This window comes from Oncorhynchus kisutch, linkage group LG5 (assembly GCF_002021735.2).
Source record: "Oncorhynchus kisutch isolate 150728-3 linkage group LG5, Okis_V2, whole genome shotgun sequence".
In the NCBI taxonomy this organism is placed as follows: Eukaryota; Metazoa; Chordata; class Actinopteri; order Salmoniformes; family Salmonidae; genus Oncorhynchus; species Oncorhynchus kisutch.
Window position 1 is genome coordinate 21,734,184 of NC_034178.2, and position 21,878 is coordinate 21,756,061.

Sequence of the window (21,878 nt, forward strand, 5' to 3'; positions counted from 1 at the left end):
ACGTTCAAATGGCTCTCCTGTGAAGTATTGACGCCCTACATGCTTAGTCACATATGCACATCCAAAATTTTCACAGGAGCTGGATAAAGATCCAATATAAAGAGAAAGGGGGAATATCCACTTACTATTATACTGCTTACAAAATGTAATGTTTAATAAACATCACGGAACCATCTTACAGATCACATTAGCACTTCTCCAGAAATAGTTGAATAAATTACATTGCATTCAACCCATGTACGTTCTCGTCATAAATGCTTGGACGGTGATTATTTCTAATAAGTTTGAGTTTTTTAATCAAATGAAATGAAAAATAATGAAACTGTTTTTTAAACCAGCAACAATATAGATAGGACCGGGTCAGCAGCATGATATCATAAATCGCATCTCTCGTTTCATTGCACTGTTGGCACAGTGCACACACAGGCCTAAACGTAGGCTTAAATGGAAGGAGAATGAAACGAGTCACATTTGAATGAAAGAAAACAGATTTAATTGAAACTACCAAATGTCAGTCTTTAACAATATACATATTTTATACAATATTCTGCCCATATTTATATTTTTGGAGGAGTTGTATAAACTGATTTTGTAGGTACAGTATGCTATAGGCCTACATAGGCTACTGTAAAATCGAAACACCCTAACATGTCGTTATTTAGCGAAAATATCAGCAAAACATTGTAAATAATAAAGACCAGGATCAGCACCTTTTCATCAATAAAAGGTCATGCATAATCTCAAAATGCAGTGGTCAAAGGATGTAGTATCTGTGCTCAAAGATGCCCTCTGGTGGTTAAATTGATCATTAAGGGCAGGTACTGTAAAGCGCTGAACCCTACCACAGCATACCACCCTATACTGCAACTTTTAAATGAGGAACCACTGTATGTGCAAGGCAGATTCTCTCAAAAATCTGCTGTTGATTTGACAATATAGGAGGACTGAATCGTTTGGAGAAGTGTGTCTTTGGTAATCGGACAAGGGGTGCTCTTTGATAATGGGGATGGATAGCCTACTTAAACAAGCAAAATACAGGTACTGTATGTTAATTGTTAATAATGAAAAAGAGTGAGGGCAAAGCACTCTCAGTACACCATTAAAACCCTTTATACATATGCGATGCTGCTAAACCAGCCTTGATCAAGGGGAGGGTAGGATATGCTTGGTGTTTAATAGTTTTGTATGTTTCTTTTGGGATGGCAGGTAGCCTAGTGGTTAGAGCTTTGGGGCATTAACTGAAAGGTTGCTAGATTGAATCCCCGAGCTGACAAGGTAAAAATCAGTCTTTCTGCCCCTGAACTAGGCCGTCATTATAAATAAGAATGTGTTCTTAACTGACTTGCCTAGTTAAATAAAGGTTAAAATAATAAAAAGAAACAAATCTTAATGAGATTCACCAGTACAAAAGGCACATCTCTCCTTCCATGGGCAATGTGTGCAATGACTGAATAGGCTGCACTTCCACTCTCAAAATCCAAGCTATTATCAACTGCATTACTTTTAAGACCTGCTTTTTGCAACTAGCGCTGCCTGAAATTATCACTTTTGCGCTTGTTTTTAAGGACACACCTCAATCATTGCCATCCCTCCCACCTTGCAAGCAAGCTGATGTTAGACAGGTAAATTGCCGAATCTGGCATTAGGGCTGGAAAATGCCAGTGTGCCAGTTTTGACACAATGAAATTGAAAACTAACGTGAATTTGACACTTGCGCCTCCTTAGAGCCAGTCGAAAATAGAGCTCTAAGTGTGTAATTAAGATGCAAATATCCACATTAATAAAACACGGGTGATTTTAGCCTACCATATTTGCAATGGTACTTTAGGTACTTTATGGTACTTTATCATTTCATGCTTGTAATATGGAGAATTTCTCTGCCACTCATCTCCTGATTCCTCTTCTTAATGGACTCATTAGAAGCAATGTACTACTTCAAACTCACCAATCCTAATCTTAGGAAGACTCAATTACAAGAATGTATTTCAAGTAGTAAAGCAAAGTGTCTCTTGGATTATCCATTTAACTTTGAATATCATCATTAATGACTGAGTAGCAGCGAGATAAAGGAAGGCTGTTGTCTGGAAACAGTGTCTGTGAAGAGTCAACTGTAAGAGTTTGAAGATCTCATGCTTTTAAAGTTTTTCAAGACCTGCAGAGAGCTAGAGAGGTCTCCACTGAAATAAATCAAATGAAATCAAATTGTATTGGTCACATTAACCTGTTGAGCAGATGTTATTGTGGGTGTAGGGAAATGCTTGTGCTTCTAGCTCTGACGATGCAGTAATATGTAACAATTACACAACATATACCCAATACACACAAATCTAAGTAAAGGAATGGATTTAAGAATATATAAATATATGTATGAGCAATGTCAGAGTGGCATAGAATAAGATACAGTAGAATAGTATAGGATAGAGTATATACATATGAGATGGGTATTGCAAGATATGTAGACAGTGACTAGTGTTCCATTTATTAAACTGGCCAGTGATTTTAAGCCTGTATATACTGTAGGCAGCAGCCTCTATGTGCTTCTGGATCATAGCGGGGTGAACAGGCAGTGGCTCGGATGGTTGTTGTCCTTGATGATCTTTTTGGCCTTCCTGTGACATCGGGTGCTGTAGGTGTCCTGGAGGGCAGGTAGTTTGCCACCGGTTATGCGTTGGGCAGACCGCACCACCCTCTGGTGAGCCCTGTGGTTGCGGGCAGGGCCTCGAGCTTAATGATGAGCTTGTAGGGTACTATGGTGTTGAATGCTGAGCTTTAGTCAATGAACAGCATTCTTACATATGTAAGAATTTTGTCCAGATGGGACAGGGCAGTATGCAGTGTGATGGCGATTGCAAAATCTGTGGATCTATTGGGGCGGTAAGCAAATTGAAGTGGGTCTAGGGTAACAGGTAAAGTAGAGGTGAAATGATCCTTGACTAGTCTCTCAAGGCACTTTATGATGACAGGAGTGCTACGGGGTAATAGTCATTTAGTTCAATTAACTTTGCTTTCTTGGGTACAGGAACAATGGTGGCCATCTTGAAGCATGTGGGGACAGCAGACTAGGATATGTAGAGATTGAATATGTTCGTAAACACACCAGCCAGCTGGTCTGTGCATGCTCTAAGGATGCGGCTAGGGATGCTGTCTGGGCCGGCAGCCTTGCGAGGGTTTACACGCTGAAATGTCTTACTCACATTGTCATTGGTATCGGGCCGCATCGGTGGCATTGTGTTATCCTCAAAGCAGGCAAAGAAGGTGTTTGGCTTGTCCGGAAGCAAGACGTCGGTGTCCGCGACGTGGCTGGTTTTTCTTGTGTAGTCGGTGATTGTCTGTAGACCCTGCCACATCGTGTCTGAGCCGTTGAACAGTGTATTCGTCAATATTATTCTCGGAAGCTACCCGGAACATATCCCAGTCCGCGTGATCAAAACAATCATGAAGCGTGGATTCTGATTGGTCAGACCAGCGTTGAATAGTCCTTAGCATGTGTACTTCCTATTTGAGTTTCTGCCCATAGGATGGGAGAAGCAAAATGGAGTCGTGGTCAGATTTGCCCAAAAGGAGGGCAGGGGAGGGCCTTCTAGGCATCCCAGAAGTTGGAGTAACAGTGGTTGAGTGTTTTAGCAGCGCGAGTACTAGAGTCAATATGTTTGGGAGAACAACATTTCATGAAAACAAGAGATTTCATTATATTAAAATGAGTTCCATTGCATCCTTCTTACACAGACTGACCGCTATGTGGTTCAATGCTAACCCAAATATCACAGAGTAAGTGGATACTGAGTGTGTTCTCCTTGTTCCACAGACAGCAGCCATAGTGAGTTGGCTCAGCCATCGTTGACCATCCAGACGTACCCATACGGGGGCTGTGAGTCAGTAGAGATGTCCTACCAAGCAGGCCAGTTCCAGCCAGCCATCCGTGTAGCCGACCTCCTCCAGCACATCACCCAGATGAAGTGTGGCCAGGGCTACGGCTTCAAGGAAGAGTATGAGGTAAGAATGGTTAGTACGGTTTTATCAACATTGCAGGGAATTCTAAGTGTGGTTTTTAACATGAGGTCGCGTCAATGTGGCCAGTAACTGTCCAATATCGTCAGTTTGCACTTTTACAAGACGTTTTATACTTCGACCAGACATAATCCAGTTGCATTTCTGCCTTTCTGCCTTTAAGCAATCCTATTGTTGTTTGCGATCTGTTTGAGTTGATTTGATTCCTTGCCCCATATGCATTACCATTAGCTCACATCTCTGTTTGAATGATATGATGACATCTAATTTGCACTTTCTCTCTTTAGAATAAGGGAAACACATCAAATATTTATTGAAGATCACATTTAAAAACATCATTAGTATTCTCTGAAATATTAAACGGACTTCCACCCAATCCTATTGATCAATGCTCGACTCGTCTTGGAATATGATTTTTTATTACTCGGAATTGCATCTTAAGTCCAGTAAAGTATTTAAATTTGAAGGTGGCACAAAAGTGACACATAAGTTAAGTTATGTGGCATAATACAATGAAATATGTCCACAGTCATATTCCTAATGTCAAATCACTCCTCCAATTATTTTTCATTTTCTCCTGAGAGTGAAAAGCATGGAACTATCAATATTACTGCAGATATACCTATTTACCTATACATAGCTGGTTCAGCCTTTTTTTAAAGTACGATGCGCTGGATAAGAGTGCCTGCTAAATGACTCAGATGTGAATGTAAAAATAACTCTAGCAGAGATGGGACCAAGTCACAAAAACGTCTCATGTCACAAGGTCCAAGTCTCAAGTCGAGTCCCAAAAAGATTGGGTCAAGTCTTGAGTCAAGCCCAAGTCGTGCATTCTACAGTGGAGGTCGACCGATTATGATTTTTCAACGCCGATACCGCTACCGATTATTTGAGGACCAAAGAAGCCGATACCGATTAAATCGGCCAATTTAAACATTTTTTTTATATTTGTAATAATGACAATTACAACAATACTGAATGAACACTTATTTTAACTTAATATAATACATATCAATAAAATCTATTTAGCTTCAAGTAAATAATTAAACATGTTCAATTTGGTTTAAATAGTGCAAAAACAAAGTGTTGGAGAAGAAAGTAAAAGTGCAATATGTGCTATGTAAGAAAGCTAACATTTCAGTTCCTTGCTCAGGAATGAGAACATATGAAAGCTGGTGGTTCCTTTTAACATGAGTCTTCAATATTCCCTGGTAAGAAGTTTTAGGTTGTAGTTATTATAGGACTATTTCCCTCTATACCATTTGTATTTCATTAACCTTTGACTATTGGATGTTCTTATAGGCACTTTAGTATTTCCAGTGTAACAGTATAGCTTCCGTCCCTCTCCTCGCTCCTCCCTGGGCTCGAACCAGCAACACAATGACAACAGCCACCATCGACGCAGCGTTACCCATGCAGAGCAAGGGAAACAACCACCCCAAGGCTCAGAGCTTGTGAAGTTTGAAAAACTATTAGCGCACGCTAACTAGCTAGCCATTTCACTACGGTTACACCAGCCTCATCTCGGGAGTTGATAGGCTTGAAGTCATTAACAGCGCAATGCTTGACGCACAATGAAGAGCTGCTGGCAAAACGCACGAAAGTGCTGTTTGAATGAATGTTTACGCGTCTGCTTCTGCCTACCACCGCTCAGTCAGATACTTGTATGCTTGTATGCTCAGTTTGAGTTTATTTGAGTTTATTTTTATTTTACAGGGACAGTGCACATTAATCAACATTTCAGTAAAAGTGCCGGTTTTAGCCAGCCGGCTAATTTTCAACGGCAGTCCCTGTGCAGGTTATTAAAAACAATTACAATATAGACAATAGCAACATAGAACAAGCAAGATATAGCAACATAGAACAAGCAAGACATAGCAACATAGGACAAGCAAGACATAGCATACAGACAGAGCATCATAGGACAAGCAAGACGTAGCATACAGACAGAGCAACATAAAACAAAAAGCAGCAAGACAAAATTCATAAAAGCAACAAAGTGTTTCCACACCTCACAAGCTACAGACAACATGGAGAGCGGCAACACACAGCTAGGGACCATGTTCACAAATCTGATTGACCTTTAGCCATGTCTTCAAGCATTTTGTGAAAGTGTGATATGTGGTGCAGTTATGTGTGTCTGATGGCAGTGTATTCCAGACATGGGAAGCTCTCACAGAGAATGCAGATTTACTAAAGGTGCTTTTCCTTAGGGGAACTATACAGTCACCTCTCATGGCAGACCTTGTGGATCTGCTGCCATATGTCTGGGTTTTCTGTTTAACAAAAATATTGAGTGGAGGGGAAGCCAGGCCATTGAGGATCTTGAATACAAGACATGCGTCGGTGTATTGCACAAGATTTTCCCAACTCAAGAGCTCATGCTTTCTAAGGATGTGACAAAGATAATGGCTATTGGGCTTCCTATCAAGCACTTTGCGAGCCTGTTTGTAGACAGACTGAATAGGTTTTAATGTTGTACAGCAAGCTTGGGCCCAACTAGTCAAGCAGTATGTTAAGTGGGGGAGTATCATAGATTTGAAGTACAGTTTTGCTACCTCTGTAGTCAAACAATTTCGTATAAATCGGATATTAGCTAGGTTGAATTTGGTTATTTGAATTACCTTTTTCACATGCTTTTTAAAAGAGAGGTTGGAATCAAGTATGATGCCAAGGTACTTAAAATCGGATACCACCTGGAGCTTCTCCCCTGACACATAGACATCTGGCTCAGTAGCATCTGTTGCCCTCTTTGTGAAGAACATGCAAACAGTTTTTTTCACATTGAGATGCAAACACGAGTCACTGAGCCACTTTGTAACCTGGACCATTACAGTAGTGAGTTCTTGTGCAGCTTGTTGTTTGCTCTTTGCATGCACATATATCACTGTATCATCTGCATACATTTGAACTTCAGACCCAGTACAGACAGAAGGCAGATCATTAATGTACAGGCTGAACAGGAGGGATTATATGTCAGATTTTATGCAACGCAGGACACGCTAGATAATATCTAGTAATATCGGCACTCAAAAATACCGAACGTTATGAAAACTTGAAATCGGCCCTTAATTAATCGGCCATTCCGATTAATCGGTCGACCTCTATTCCACAGTAAGAGCAAGTTAAGTCGAGTCAAAATCTTTTTCAAGTTTCAAGTCAAGTAAAATAAATCTATACATGCAATTACTTTTTCAACTACTACTAACCTTATTCTATTTATTGAGGCTACAAGACAGCCCTTTTCATTATTTTCTCTACAACACAAAAAAAATGTAATAATTAATGTTGACAACAAATTCCAAATGCAACTAAATTATACATTTCAAGCAATTTTGACATGCTAAAAGACCAATAGGCATATGCTAGTAATTGTTGCTTGATGCCCCATTGCTGGTGATCTTGCAAAGTAAATGGTTAATTTACTTGATCACCCAAAAGTTTTTTTTTTAATATTAATTCATGGCAATCATCTCTCACTCCAATTTCATGTTTGTGCTGCACCCGATCCTATAGCTGTACAGCAAATCAGCAATCTGCTCGCCAGCTCACTGGTTTTCAAACTGTTTGAGACCCCCAAAAAGAAATGTTTCAAAGCTTGCGACCCCCACACACGCACATGCGCACAATCACTGCGCAAATGTCATTACAGCCATAAACAGTGATGCACAAGATACATAAATAAACTTTGTTTTACTCCTGCATTTTGATCTGAAAGTGATTCATGTTAGCCATCGATATCGAGTAGGGATATCATGTCGCATTACCACTCCTCTGGATTCCAGAGCAAGCAGGATGGCATAGCCTAACGGTAAGCAGCGGAGGGAGGAGGATCGGATGGGAAACATGATCCGTCTGTAGCCTTTTTCTTCCTGAAAAATATCATAATTAATTGGCCAGAATATGTTAAACCTTCATTCCCTAAGTATTGAGGTTGTGCAATGTTACAGCTATCTTTAAACATATTGCCAGTACCACTGAGGTATATAATTATAACCCAACCACACTAGGTCTATTTGAAATATGAAGATGATCAATGAAATCACCAGATAGCGTCCATAGCAGATTGCTAAACAGTACTTTCTATGGATAATATTAACGTAATGTAAGTAGGCTACTCTGTTTTGCCTGACAAAACCTGAGAAAATGAAACAAGGACTTTCTGGTCACTAATCTGAATAAAAGCACCTGCCTTTGCGCACTAATGATAATGACTGGTCATTGGTCAACAGTCAAGACACACAACTTTTTGGTTCTGAAGCACAGATTCAATGTTTTTGAAACAAGAATGTGCTGCAAAGTCATAGGCATATGTTAATGACCAGATCGAATAAGCAAAGGTATAAATACAAAATACAAATTATAAAAAATATTTTTCCCATTCAGTTTCATCAGTTCTTCTTCTTCTTCTTCTTCTTCTTCTTCATTTCATATCCTGAGATTTTAGCGTAATCTGAAAATATTGTATATTTTATAAAATATTATATAGGCCTAATTCAATTGGTGCTAATTCCCCACCTGAGGAAGTGGAAACTCAAAACACATAAACTAGGTCGCTACCTCTAAATTGAACATCTACTGCTAGTAGCCATGTATTAATCTACTGTACGATGGCAGATTTCACACGCTCTGCATTTCAAAGCCATATCAGATAACTTGATTGTAAAACAGTGTGCTTTGAGCTCAATAATGATTGTTGAGAAATACATTATATTATACATACAGAAAGCGGAGACTCCTCTCTTTATTGTGAATAATTTTTTCCCCCACATTTTGTGTTTTTGCCCCGCAATTGAATTTTGAAATGTTATACAATCATGATGGGCACATGAGGGGGAGAGAGAGTGTGAGAAGCTCGCTCATTATAGCAGCCCCAGCGAAACGGCCTGGCACAGCAGAATATTGAGGATAATACACTTTACTGTTGAACAAAGTTATGATTTTATCTGCCCCAAAAATGGGACAATTGGATTGAGGTGACCAGATAGAATGTGTAGCTTGCACCAATGCGTCCAATTCAAAATGTAACTCGCACAGCCAAGTTAAAGGGTCGCAAATTGCGACTAAATAGTCTGGAGCCCTGATAGTTGTCTATTCCCACTTGTATTAACTTTCCCTTTCATTAAAAAAGTCAACCTTCCGGCAACACACTGCTGTGGGTAGTCGATTATTGGTGTCTACATCTATAGACAGGTCTTCTAGAGAAAGTCATTCCTAAGGCTCTGTAATACAATACTTTACTGATACTCTTACTGTTATGGTAATTAGGTCAATTAAGTGTTTCTTCCTCTTCTTGGTACATAAGGGCCAAAATTCATAGTGTAGGAAAGGAAGAATCTTAGAGCTTTGTTAAGGTTAAGGTTGTGAAGGTTCTATTCAACTTCTTTGCTGTAGGACTCCAGTAGCTTCCCTTTTCCTGTCTTTAAGATGCATTGCCTTTTCCCTCACTCACTGTGCCTGCACTGATAAAGCCAGCAATTGAGCCTGTTATTTAAAGGGTCATCCATCAGCGGGGATATTTTCTAACGCCTTTTTGTTATCATTTCCCCCTCTAACCTGATTTGCCTCACAATTTCAGCACCTATCCCATTGCAAATTAAGTTGGGCACTCCTTTGGCACTTATATTTTACTCACTGCCTGTGTGTCCATGCTTGCTTATAAAATATAAAGGCCGTATTTTTTCATACGGTTGATAGGGAAAGTCAATAAATGGACATGCATTCCCGAACATGACTTGTGGCTAGTGGATTGTGAGTGCGGCCGGAGAATATCTTCAGAGACATACATTCAGTGCTTTCTATTATGGTGAAGAAGACCACAACTCATTTCGAATGGTGCCACACACAAACAAATGTTTTCATCTGTGTTCTGTCATTATGTGCTTCAGTATCATTTATGACTTGTTCAACGGTTGTGTGGGGGTTGTGAACCTGCGTGTGTGTGTGTGTGTGTGTGTGCGCGGGCATGCATTTGTATGTGCGTGAGTGTGTGTGTGTGTGTGAAATAGATAGCATGTGAAAGAGAATGAGAAGGAGACAGGACTAAAGAGAGGCAGAGAAAGAGGGAGGGAGGGTGGGAGAGATAAATAGATATCTGGGGACTGATTAAAGGCGATAGTGGCCACCTGTGTGTGTTTGTCAGCATAATCGGTCTATTACTCACATCCTGACAGATGCACTGAGAGAGGGAGACAGCCCTCACTGGCACAAACCACACACATGGATGGGCCCACATAAACAAACAGGGGAACGTAGCACTTAACATGGACATCTAGAGACACAAAGAACAAGGAGAGGACTAATTGAATCAAAGTGAAAAGCATTTGGACATTTGGTCGCCGTCATAAAGGGACCCGACCTCAATCGCTAGCACATTGGTTTGAGATAGATCCCTCTACCCCCTTCTCTGTGTGTGACATTGTATGCTAACAATGGATGCAACCCAAATGGCACCCTATTCCCCTTATAGTGCACTACTTTTAAAGGGGAATGGAAACACTATGATTTAGAATGCCAGTAAATGCCTGTAAATCACCATATTCACATTGTTGCGTCACTGGCAGGAGAGTACATTTTGGAACTCCCAAAAGATGGCTGAATTTACAGAGTAGCTCCGAGTCAGAGATTGAGTTTATTACAGAGAATGAAATAATATTAGTTAGGGAGCCAATAAACCTGTTTGAGCCGATCGTTGCCCCAGATCAAAGAGTTTGTTCTCGTAGCAGTAACAGTACAGATATACCGCCTGAAACAACTCAGCTAGAGGGTCGGCTTAGACGAACACAAACTAGTGTGAGTGGGGATGCTGCCAAATAATGGCTAGAGTGTGTGTATTGTAGAGAGATGGTGGCGATACAGCACAAAATCCCAGAGGATGGTGGCAGTCAGAGGTTCCTGTCAGTCTGTCTGGATGGGGACGTGTTTATTGGACGTGTCACTAATCCTTATGAAGGACTTCCTGGCAGAAGAGGTTACTCAACCAGTCAGCAGCTGATATGCCACTTAAATAATTGGTGACATTTTGCTTGATTATACATTGTTTAAGGTTAATATCAGTAGTGGCTCAATATATATAATCAGTATCCTATAACGATGTTTATCACCAGCGCTGTTTGGCACAATGGTGACACATTTACCTTTTGTTTAGACTACCGGAGTTTGAATCGCAGACAGCATCATGATTCATGAAATTTCATTCTAACCAATAATCGGGCGTGCTCATTATAAATACATTGTGATTTAGTTTCGGTATCAGACTAACTTTTCTTATGATTTTGTTTTCAGCGCGTACAGGCTGACAGTTTATCGCCAGTTCACCCTATGGGCACATGGGAGAATTGGACGAGGTGTATGGCGTCTCATCCCTGCGTGTGTCGTTTCTTCCATAAGGCGCACATAGCCAGAAGTAAAGGAATTGAAGAAACGTTTGAATAAAACCAGTTCATTTAGTAAAACATATACCAAATGCCTGCGCCTTATGTAAAAATAGTATTAATGAGCTTGTCCACTTTAACAACAGGTTCAAGCGTAACTAGATAAACTACTTTCAGTGTGTACTAATCCCATGTCCCTGACGCTAGAGTAGTGACTTCAACTAGCCTTGGCTGCCATCTATTGGAAAGTAATGGTAACTACACTGGGTAGCTAGTTGTCAAAGTAGACTTTAATAATATATGCCATTTAGCAGACGCCTTTATCCAAGGCAAACTGGGTACATGACAGTGGAAACAGATCATAGAAACAGGATTACAATGTTGATATCATGGGTGGTCAGTCCTTGCATCTATAGCTCTGTCTTTGAATTTCAGAGTGGTTACATTTCTCCAGCTCCATCCCTCAGCTTTTTTACCGAAAAAAGAGCAGGGAGACACTTTGTTATTTAATATGCAGATTAAAGACACACCAAAGTATGTTACAGATACTATAAAAATGTTCCATCACTCAGACAGTTAGTGAATACACAGCATCCAGCACAGCAAACAATCAATCACTCAAATGTATTTTACAAAAGCCCTTTTTACATCAAAAAAATAACCACAGTGGTTATAAAGGGTGCAACAATTCAACACCTCAGGAGCAAATGTCAGTTGGCTTTTCATAGCTGAGCACTCATAGGTTGAGAGAGAGAGTCGAAACGGCAGGACCGAGACAAGGTAGCACATCCATTGAAAAGGGTAAAAAAATCTATGGTAAAACATTTACACTTCGATTCCTTTTATGGATGGGTGTATCTTTGAATTCGCTGTTGAATGGCCTGCTACTTCTCCATTTTTGCAGCACCAACCCTCTCCCCCAAAGTGATCGATAGTATTTCTTGGTTCGCACTGTGATGATTGTGATCCTGAGCTCTCAGGTTCATACAGCGAGCACTGATCTCACTCTCCGTCAGCTCCATCTGTGGCGTAGAGGGGCAAGACTCGGTTGTATACTGATGGTCGTGAGCACAATCTAGCTGGGCCCCGACCTCTTTAGTAATCGTCCCGGTGGTGTCACGCCCTGACCTTAGACAGCCTTTTTATTTCTCTATGTGGTTAGGTTGGGGTGTGATTTGGGTGGGCATTCTAGTTTTTCTATTTCTTTGTTGGCCGGGTATGGTTCCCAATCAGAGGCAGCTGTCTATCGTTGGGGATCATACTTAGGCAGCCTTTTTTTCCACCTTTAGTTTGTGAGATCTTGCTTTTATATAGTTGCTGTGTTAGCCCTACAAAACGTTACATTCATTTTTTGGGGTGTTAATCAAATAATTAAAGATGTACACTTACAACGCTACACCTTGGTCCAATCCTTCTCTAAACGATCGTGACAGGTGGACCTCTTCTCCACCCCAGCACATGAACACTGTGGCACCAAGGGGTCAGTTTGGCATGCTGTACTAACCGTTCTTCCCTGTTGGTAGAAAACAATTAAGGCATCTATTAGTCTATAGTTATATTCAAGAATATACTTGAAATAAACAATAGCCTTAGAAATAACATGGATTTGCATGTCATCCTGAAAACAAATGTTTTGTTAAGACAACAGAACCCAGATATATCAGTTGGCATTGACAAGATACCTGTCATGTAGGCTTTGTCAACACACACACAGCAAATACAGGGACACTTATTTTTCAGCAAACATTAGCTATGTCAACTAAATGAGGTGGAGCTAACAAAACATTACAAAAACAAAATCTGTCAACAAAATGTATTACACTAAGTTATTTGAGGTGGAAGCTAGCTAAAGAAACTAACGTCACCTAATAACAGGGGTACACGTATGAACTATGTTGCAATTTTAGTTGCAGTTGAGTTGCTTGCTAACATTATTTGCTGGGGGGTGTTACACAAAACACTTCCGACTCAATTAGCTAGTTTCCTTCAAGTAGAGTTACAACAAAATTGTTCAGTGTCTAACGCTAGCCTTGTCAACAACAGTCATAACCGGTTAACGTTACCTCAAGCTCCATTGCATTGACTCGCGTCGCCTCCTCCATTTAGTCGCTTTTGCTTGACTCCAAAGTCAGCGAACACCAGCCTGTGTATCACCAGTGTATCACCCCCTAGCATGGCAACTAAACGGCCACAACCGCAGGTCTCTCCAGAGGGTGGTGCCACAGGAAGGCCAAAAAGATCATCAAGGACAACAACCACCCGAGCCACTGCCTGTTCACCCCGCTATCATCCAAGAGGCGAGGTCATTACAGGTGCATCAAAGCGGGGACCGAGAGACTGAAAAACAGCTTCTATTTCAAAGCCATCAGACTGTTAAACAGCTATCACTAACACAGAGAGGCTGCTGCCTACAAACAGACATGAAGAACCATTGGCCACTTTAATAAAGGGAACACTAGTCACTTTAATAATACTACTTTAATAATGTTTACATATCTTGCATTACTCATCTCATGTACAGTGGGGAGAACAAGTATTTGATACACTGCCGATTTTTCAGGCTTTCCTACTTACAAAGCATTTAGAGGTCTGTAATTTTTATCATAGGTACACTTCAACTGTGAGAGACAGAATCTAAAACAAAAATCCAGAAAATCACATTGTATGATTTTTAATTTGCATTTCTCAAGTCTCAAAATGGCAACCTATTCCCTATAGAGTGCAGGACCAATAGGGCTATGGTCAAAAGTAGTACACTATATAGAGAATAGGGTGCCATTTGGGACGCTGCCAAAACCAAGGGCTGGTTAATGGCCCCACAGTAAAAGGTATCTGTTGATTAACAAAAGGTCATAGAGCACCCATGGAGTACCCACTCACAGGAACTGCATAAATGCACTAGCATCCAGGAGTACTCACAATCAGCGTCTCTTTTAATGTACATTTTCAAAGGTTTGGTTGAGTTGTTTTTGCAAGTATGTACTGTATGTGAGCATGTCTGTCTGTGTATGTATTGCTCTGAACATGAGCCTCTGTCTGTGTTTGTTTGTGTGTGCATGCGTGTGTATATGTTTGTGCTTGTGTGTTGTTTGTGTATGTCCACACGCAAGAGTGTGTGTTTATGCATTCGTCCATTTGTCTTTATGCGTGTGTCCTTGCATGTGTGTATGTGTGTGTGATGATGAGGCTGTGGGGGAGGCAATGCTTCCTCTGCCCTATGGGTTTTCATTTCTCTGCATACAGGGACCCTCTCTCCCTCCCACACCCCTGCCTCTATCTTATCACATCACCACCGTCTACCAGGGGACGAGAGTGTGGGAGTTCTCCCTCTTCACTTTCTCTTTCCTCTCTCTTTTTATTTTTCAAGAATATGAATATGCGCAAAAAACTACAGATTGGAGATGAGAGGGATTGCATTAAGGGCATTTTCTTTTTCTTTTTGAAAAAAAAAATCTGCAATCCCCTGACCGTAAAGTAAAAGGGAAGTTGAACGTTTTGCCGCAGGCGTGCAATTATTCACCTCACTCCCACTTGCTCTCATTATCAGACTGGAAACGATGGAGAGATAAACACTAGCCAGAGTGAGCCATCGGACTGCAACACACTGGCATACAGGCCCGGATCGTGTTCATTAGGTCATGCAGCAGAAACAAGCATTACTGAAGTCCAGGTATGGAGGGGCCCTGTTTAGTTCTGCTTTCTTTGGTGCCTGATGAACATGACACTGAAATCTTTGTTTCTAAACGCTCAAACACAGGTGTTGCCAGAGATGCCCATTATTACATGAGTCATGGATTTGGGGTTGATTGATTGTATTGTTTTTATTTGACAGTTTATTTATTTGACAAAAATGCATATACACACAGTTCATACATTTTACAAACTTGACAGGGATAACACAAAGTGAATGACTTATTTTCATTGCGGTACAGACATAGATGTATTACATAGATACAGATATGAAAATGGTTCAGTCATCAGCCAGCTTTTGACATTGTTTATAAAATAAGTTCTGGTCAGTATAGCTTTAAGTTGTTGCTTTAGTTTGTTCCACTCATCTGCGCTGGTATATAGAAAGGTATTCTTACCTGATAGACTCTTTAAATTTGAAACAGTCAATATCAGAGTCTTAAATAATTGGATAGGTACCTTGGGGCTGAGGCAGTAAAAATTCTGTGGACAAGAACAAGTTGAAAGATAGCAGCAATGCCGGGGTTCAGCTATGGGCCTACTGTGCCACCATCATGACAAATTGGACACATTGCCCTAGGATGAGCTACTATTCCACTGTTTACCACAATTGACAAATATCAGAACTCAAAATCAAACTGACCATGCAATTTGCGTTTGTATCTTTGACATTTTTTTATGATGTTCACTAAATTAAATGTCTTTTCCAGAATCACTGGACTGATCAGCACCAAATTTGGCATATAGCATCTATGGATATACATATTCAAACCCAATATATTTCAAGATTAGCTGAAACAATATGGCCGTCAATTAACTTGCATGAATGTTTTCTCCCGTCCAACAGTGCCACCATGCAGCCACACTGAACCACACTTTACAGGATAGCTAGACTCATATCCCTGAGCATCTGTGCAAACTTTCATCACTCTTTCATCAAACTGATCAAGAGATACTGTATAAACATGTGCCCATTGTAGCACCACCATGTGGTCGATCTGAATGTCCTTGCATATGTTGAGTCTTGACAGTGTTATAAATCTGAATACGAATATCCGTGTCGGATTTATATGTTATGTGCCAGACCATGTGAATGTTTGTTGTTTGAGATACTGCCCTGGAAAATATTACCTTGGGAGACTTTGGTCAATAGATCTAATGATGCCATGTATCAAGTTTTGTACAGATCGGTCATTCAGTACCAAAGTAGTGTTTTAAGTGTTTTTACAAAATTCTAAGTGGCGGGAAAATCCATAATGGCGGACTTCATGGTTCCTTCAGGGAAATGTGTTCCTTGTGAGGAGAGGGACCTATGTACCAAATTTCACGACACAGGGTGAGGGGTGAGAGCTTTCAACATTTGCTTGCTAAAGCACCAGCATGTGGCCAATTGGCGTGGCATCGCATGAGAGGGTGTGACCCAAGCAAGGTTGCACCCACCTAGGACTTACCATCCCACAGGAATTGACATATTTCGACAAACCTTTTGCGGAACTGGAATAATAATAATAACGCCAACAAATACATTAGGGTTTCTCCAGCTTCACTGCTGAACCCCTAGTGAATACAACCCTTTACTCTATAGACAGCCAGCCTAGCTGTAAAGGAATCTGAACTCTGAGTGTTTAGCTATCATTTTCTTTGATACATTCTTGCCTTATTCATTAATTTATTATTTACACATTTCCTAATTAGGGTTGACTCCTGAACCCATAGCTAACATGGGCTAAGAAATTATAGCATATAGCTTGTGTGTATATATATACACAACAGACTGGAACTATTGAACTACTCTGCACATAGTAAGAACTTGAATGAAAGGAAAAATTTGACTGGCTGAACTTTCTTGAACAAGCATCCGCCTCTTTGTATTATCATCAGTTTGGAACACAGAGGGAATCACAAAATCCAAGCTTTAACCAGGGGCGCTCTCTCCTCCAAGAGTGGCAAAGCAACATGTTTTAATCATGTTTCATGAGGACCGTTTTCTCTTTCCCTCTTTTCTCTCTTTCTCTCTCTTGCACTGTCTGTGTCTTGAAGGCTGCAGTACTGAGCCATTCATTTGTATCTTGAACTTTTTTACATTCTCTGCCTTTGATCCCAGTGTTTGTGAGCTCTCGTCTGGCTTCCGCTGTGAATGCTGTTATCTGTCAAGGGAGTATCTGGTCAAATCAGCCTCTAAAGTCCATTGCGCATGAGATGGCACTGTCGAGCAAGATGAAACATAATTGAGAAAGCAAACACTGAGTCGAGAGTGCAGAGTATGGGTCACGCGAAAAGAGGATGAGTGCCGCAAGCGCACAGACCAGTTGAGAAAGAAATTTGGTTGAGAGAACAGGATGTTCGGCGAGCGGACTCACTTTGGGCGAGCACAACATTATTGCTGCAGATCAAAAATTAATTAATGACTACAAAAATATAGATCTGTATGCAAGGAAACATGGTTCAAATGTGTAAAACCATTTAAAATCCTCATTGTCAACCAACAACAGTCACTTGTTTTGACACCTTTGGGTTTCAATTTATATTTTTTCTGGATTGGATTTCAGGCTAGCGGGAAGGGGGCTTTGAGGTGGGTGCGTGTCTAGAAACATTAGTTTGGTCACTTTCACTGGTGTGATGGAAGAACTAACAAATGCTTGCCCTTGGCCAGTCCAGTGTTGAGTCTTCTTGGGTACATGATGTCAAACAGATGCGCTTCAGAGCTGTCTGTTTAGCTTGCTAGCCAGCTTGAAAAGTAAGCACCAAATGACTTGGTAAAACCAGCTTCAACTTGATATATAAGCAAGGTAATTGGGAAATAAGTGAAATAGCTATATTATACCTTGAGTGGAATCTACTTAGGTCTAGCTAACACAACGTGCCATTGGAACACAGGAGTGATGGTTGCTGATAATGGGCCTCTGTACGCCTATGTAGATATTCCATTAAAAATCAGCCGGATCCAGCTACAATAGTCATTTACAACATTAACAATATCTACACTGTATTTCTGATCAATTTGATGCTATTTTAATGGACAAAAAATGTGCTTTTCTTTCAAAAACAAGGACATTTCTAAGTGACCACAAACTTTTGAACGGTAGTGTATGTGCTGAGTTGTGTAAGGCACAAGATGAGTTTGGGAACACCCATGACCCCAAAACCATTGGAAGAACATTACGTCAAGATCAAAGGTTACTCACAGGTCCTAACTTGGCATCCCCCGCCTTGTAGGTGTATTGGTGTAGGGCGATGAAGTAGAAGCCTGAATCCACCTTGTCAGACATATGTTATCTACACACACACTGACCTGTCTCCTGAGAACAACTGCCGTGAGAGAGGGAGTAAAAATGCAATGTCAGGAAATGTCATATGCAGAATCCAATTGGAGTTGAAAAGTTTGTTTTGTATTCAAGGTAACAGTCAATTTTATGACTGCTGCTGTATCAAATGAGGCAACTATTGATAATCCTTTCGCAAAATAAGTGATAACATACTATGTGGGACTGAGCCGAGCTATATCAATCCATGCCACTCGTCAGTCAGCATGGCTCTGTATTGAACAGAGCCTCCATACAACATCAAAGCAATTAGAGGAACTCTCAGTACCACTAATGATTAAGTTACGGGCAGGGGTCTAATGCTGCCGGAGCACAGAGGTGTGGCGCTCCCTCACTATTTTCCAATTTGAAAATACACAGAGCTGGTATAACTATTTCTGGAAAATTCATTCTGACACAGTCTAAATAAACTATATTTAATTACCCTGTCTTCTCTCTGATGGTGGCGAGATTGATGAAGAACTGTAGGCTAAGTGTGTGTGCACTGCGGAGGCCCGTCGGAGGCTCCGCAGTGCACAGACTCTGTCTGCCTTGATGTTCATAGAACTCTATGGACCCCCTCTTGCGCAGTGGAACCGAGAACGACATGTGACCAGGCGACACCGTTCTGCTGAGGATGCCAAACCCAGAGTGGCTGTAGCCCTGCTTGGGATATTTAGCCTACATTGGCTATTAGTTGAGACGCAGGTCCCGTTCTAGCTTGGTGTCATGCCTGCTCCCGCTCTCCCTCCCTGGCGCTTGAGGGTGCCAGGCTGCCCAGCACTACGCACTCCTGCCACCATCATTACGCACGCCTGATCCCCTCGTCATGCGCATCAGCGATTCATTGCACTCACATGGACTCAATCACTTGTGTCATTTCCTTCCCTATATCTGTCTGTTCCCCGCTTCAGCATTGATTGTCGTATGTCTTTGTTTTACCCGGTTCTGACGCTGTTCCTGTCCTGTTCCATCTCAGTGTAAATTAAATGTTCACTCTCCGTACCTGCATCTCATCTCCAGCGTCGGTTCTTACACTTGGTATGTCAGGGTGTGCAATTGTAAATGGGAATTCAATATCAAATCAAATGTATTTATATAGCCCTTCGTACATCAGCTGATATCTCAAAGTGCTGTACAGAAACCCAGCCTAAAACCCCAAACAGCAAGCAATACAGGTGTAGAAGGAAACGGTAGCTAGGAAAAACTCCCTAGAAAGGCCAAAACCTAGGAAGAAACTTAGAGAGGAACCAGGCTATGTGGGGTGGCCAGTCCTCTTCTGGCTGTGCCAGGTGGAGATTATAACAGAACATGGCCAAGATGTTCAAATGTTCATAAATGACCAGCATGGTCAAATAATAATAATCACAGGCAAAATAGTTGAAACTGGAGCAGCAGCACAGCCAGGTGGACTGGGGACAACAAGGAGTCATCATGCCAGGTAGTCCTGAGGCATGGGCCTAGGGCTCAGGTCCTCCAAGAGAGAGAAAGAAAGAGAGAATTAGAGAGCGCATACTTAAATTCACACAGGACACCGGATAGGACAGGAGAAGTACTCCAGATATAACAAACTGACCCTAGCCCCCCGACACAAACTACTGCAGCATAAATACTGGAGGCTGAGACAGGGGGAGACAGGAGACACTGTGGCGATGGTATCCGATGATACCCCCAGACAGGGCCAAACAGGAAGGATATAACCCCACCCACTTTGCCAAAGCACAGCCCCCACACCACTATAGGGATATCTTCAACCACGAACTTACCATCCTGAGACAAGGCCGAGTATAGCCCACAAAGATCTCCGTAATGATGGAATTGGGCCAAGCTGGAGGTAATCATGCATTTAGGTTATAGTTTGAGATGCATGAGTACACCACAACAAAAACTTGATTTTATGGCTGTTTTAAAATGAATTTCCAGCGATTCTACATAATAATTTATGTTTACCACCCCTCTGTTTTCTTTTATTCTGTAATATGGTATATTGTAACGATGTGTTCAAGCTGATGAAATCAAAGTTTATTTATGATACAGTGTGTAAGCTACTCAATACATTGAACTATCTACTGTACCTGCAATAAAGTTATTGCAAACAGTGCAAACATGATTAGCATGGAGATGTAGTTTGGACGTTTCACCAGTAATGAAGAATTATCATTCACGATTGACAGTGATGGCCTATTTTGAAATTAGGTCGCTTAAGCCTGACTTGTTGTTTGAGGGCATTACAAATATACAATTTTCTTTAGAAAATATGTGTGGGCATAGGCAGACATTGCAATTGGAGGATGACAAACTTTGATTAAGGAAATTATAAAACATTATAGCGCTACAACACTGGTTACAGGGGTGATGATAGAAGTCATGGTTACCTGCACGAAGTACCCAGAGTGCTATGCAGAGAGAAGTACTTGGAATAGAGAGGACTGCTGTATGTCCTATCGCTGTCAGCTAAGCTGAGAACAACTTCCCCACCACATAGTGAAAGTAGGCCTGCATGGAGAGAGAGAGAGAATATGGTTAGAGGTCATTCTCTTTTATTGTAATTGCTCAAAAACTGCCAGAGTTAAAGAAATCAAATATGTATTTCAAATAGACTGTATCTCAAAGTATGCAGTTAGTGGTTTACAATATTGGCTATTTAGTTTGGAGTTTAATCTCGCTTGGCTCTCCCTCAACACATCTCAATCAAGGATGTCTTCCACAGTGAGAGCCTTTCATGTCTGTTCTCCTCACCCTGCCTCTCCCTCCTCTGCCACACTTTCCCAGTAATGCTGGTCTTCCAAGTCCTCCTTCTCTACTAACCCCTCATTAAAATAGCAAGCTAGTTACAATGCTCTTGGTTAAACCAAAGATACCGATCATTTTTATGTGGTTAAACATTAGCTAGCTAACCTAGCCTGCCTAATCAATAGCCTGCTTTAATAACAGAAGACCAAATAGTAAAACACCACATTTCACTGCCCCTATCTGTGTATGTGGCAATAAAACATCTTCAGTATTGAGGTCATAGTTGATCAACTTAGTTGGTTAAGTTCTCTACTGAAAAACTTTTTAAAAAAAAAAATATTTTTTATTTATTTAACCTTTATTTAACCAGGTAGGCTAGTTGAGAACAAGTTCTCATTTGCAACTGCGACCTGGCCAAGATAAAGCATAGCAGTGTGAACAGACAACAGAGTTACACATGGAGTAAACAATTAACAAGTCAATAACACAGTAGAAAAAGAAAAAAAAAGAGTCTATATACATTGTGTGCAAAAAGCATGAGGAGGTAGGCGAATGATTACAATTTTGCAGATTAACACTGGAGTGATAAATGATCAGATGGTCATGTACAGGTAGAGATATTGGTGTGCAAAAGAGCAGAAAAGTTAATAAATGAAAACAGTATGGGAATGAGGTAGGTAAAAATGGGTGGGCTATTTACCGATAGACTATGTACAGCTGCAGCGATCGGTTAGCTGCTCAGATAGCAGATGTTTGAAGTTGGTGAGGGAGA

The 21,878-nt window shown here is 40.9% G+C and overlaps 1 protein-coding gene across 4 annotated transcripts in view; it reads left to right on the plus strand.

Moving 5' to 3' along the window:
- Window positions 1–21,878, plus strand: part of LOC109890760 (receptor-type tyrosine-protein phosphatase T-like) — a 484,190-nt gene that overhangs the window by 374,040 nt on the left and 88,272 nt on the right. For 2 of the 4 annotated variants that reach the window (XM_031824663.1, XM_031824659.1), the window contains one exon: window positions 3,806–3,993. In XM_031824663.1, the coding sequence (XP_031680523.1) occupies window positions 3,806–3,993 (188 nt within the window). Of the gene's footprint in view, window positions 1–3,805; window positions 4,003–21,878 lie in introns of all 4 variants that reach the window. The other 2 variants (XM_031824662.1, XM_031824661.1) reach the window with 1 other exon arrangement.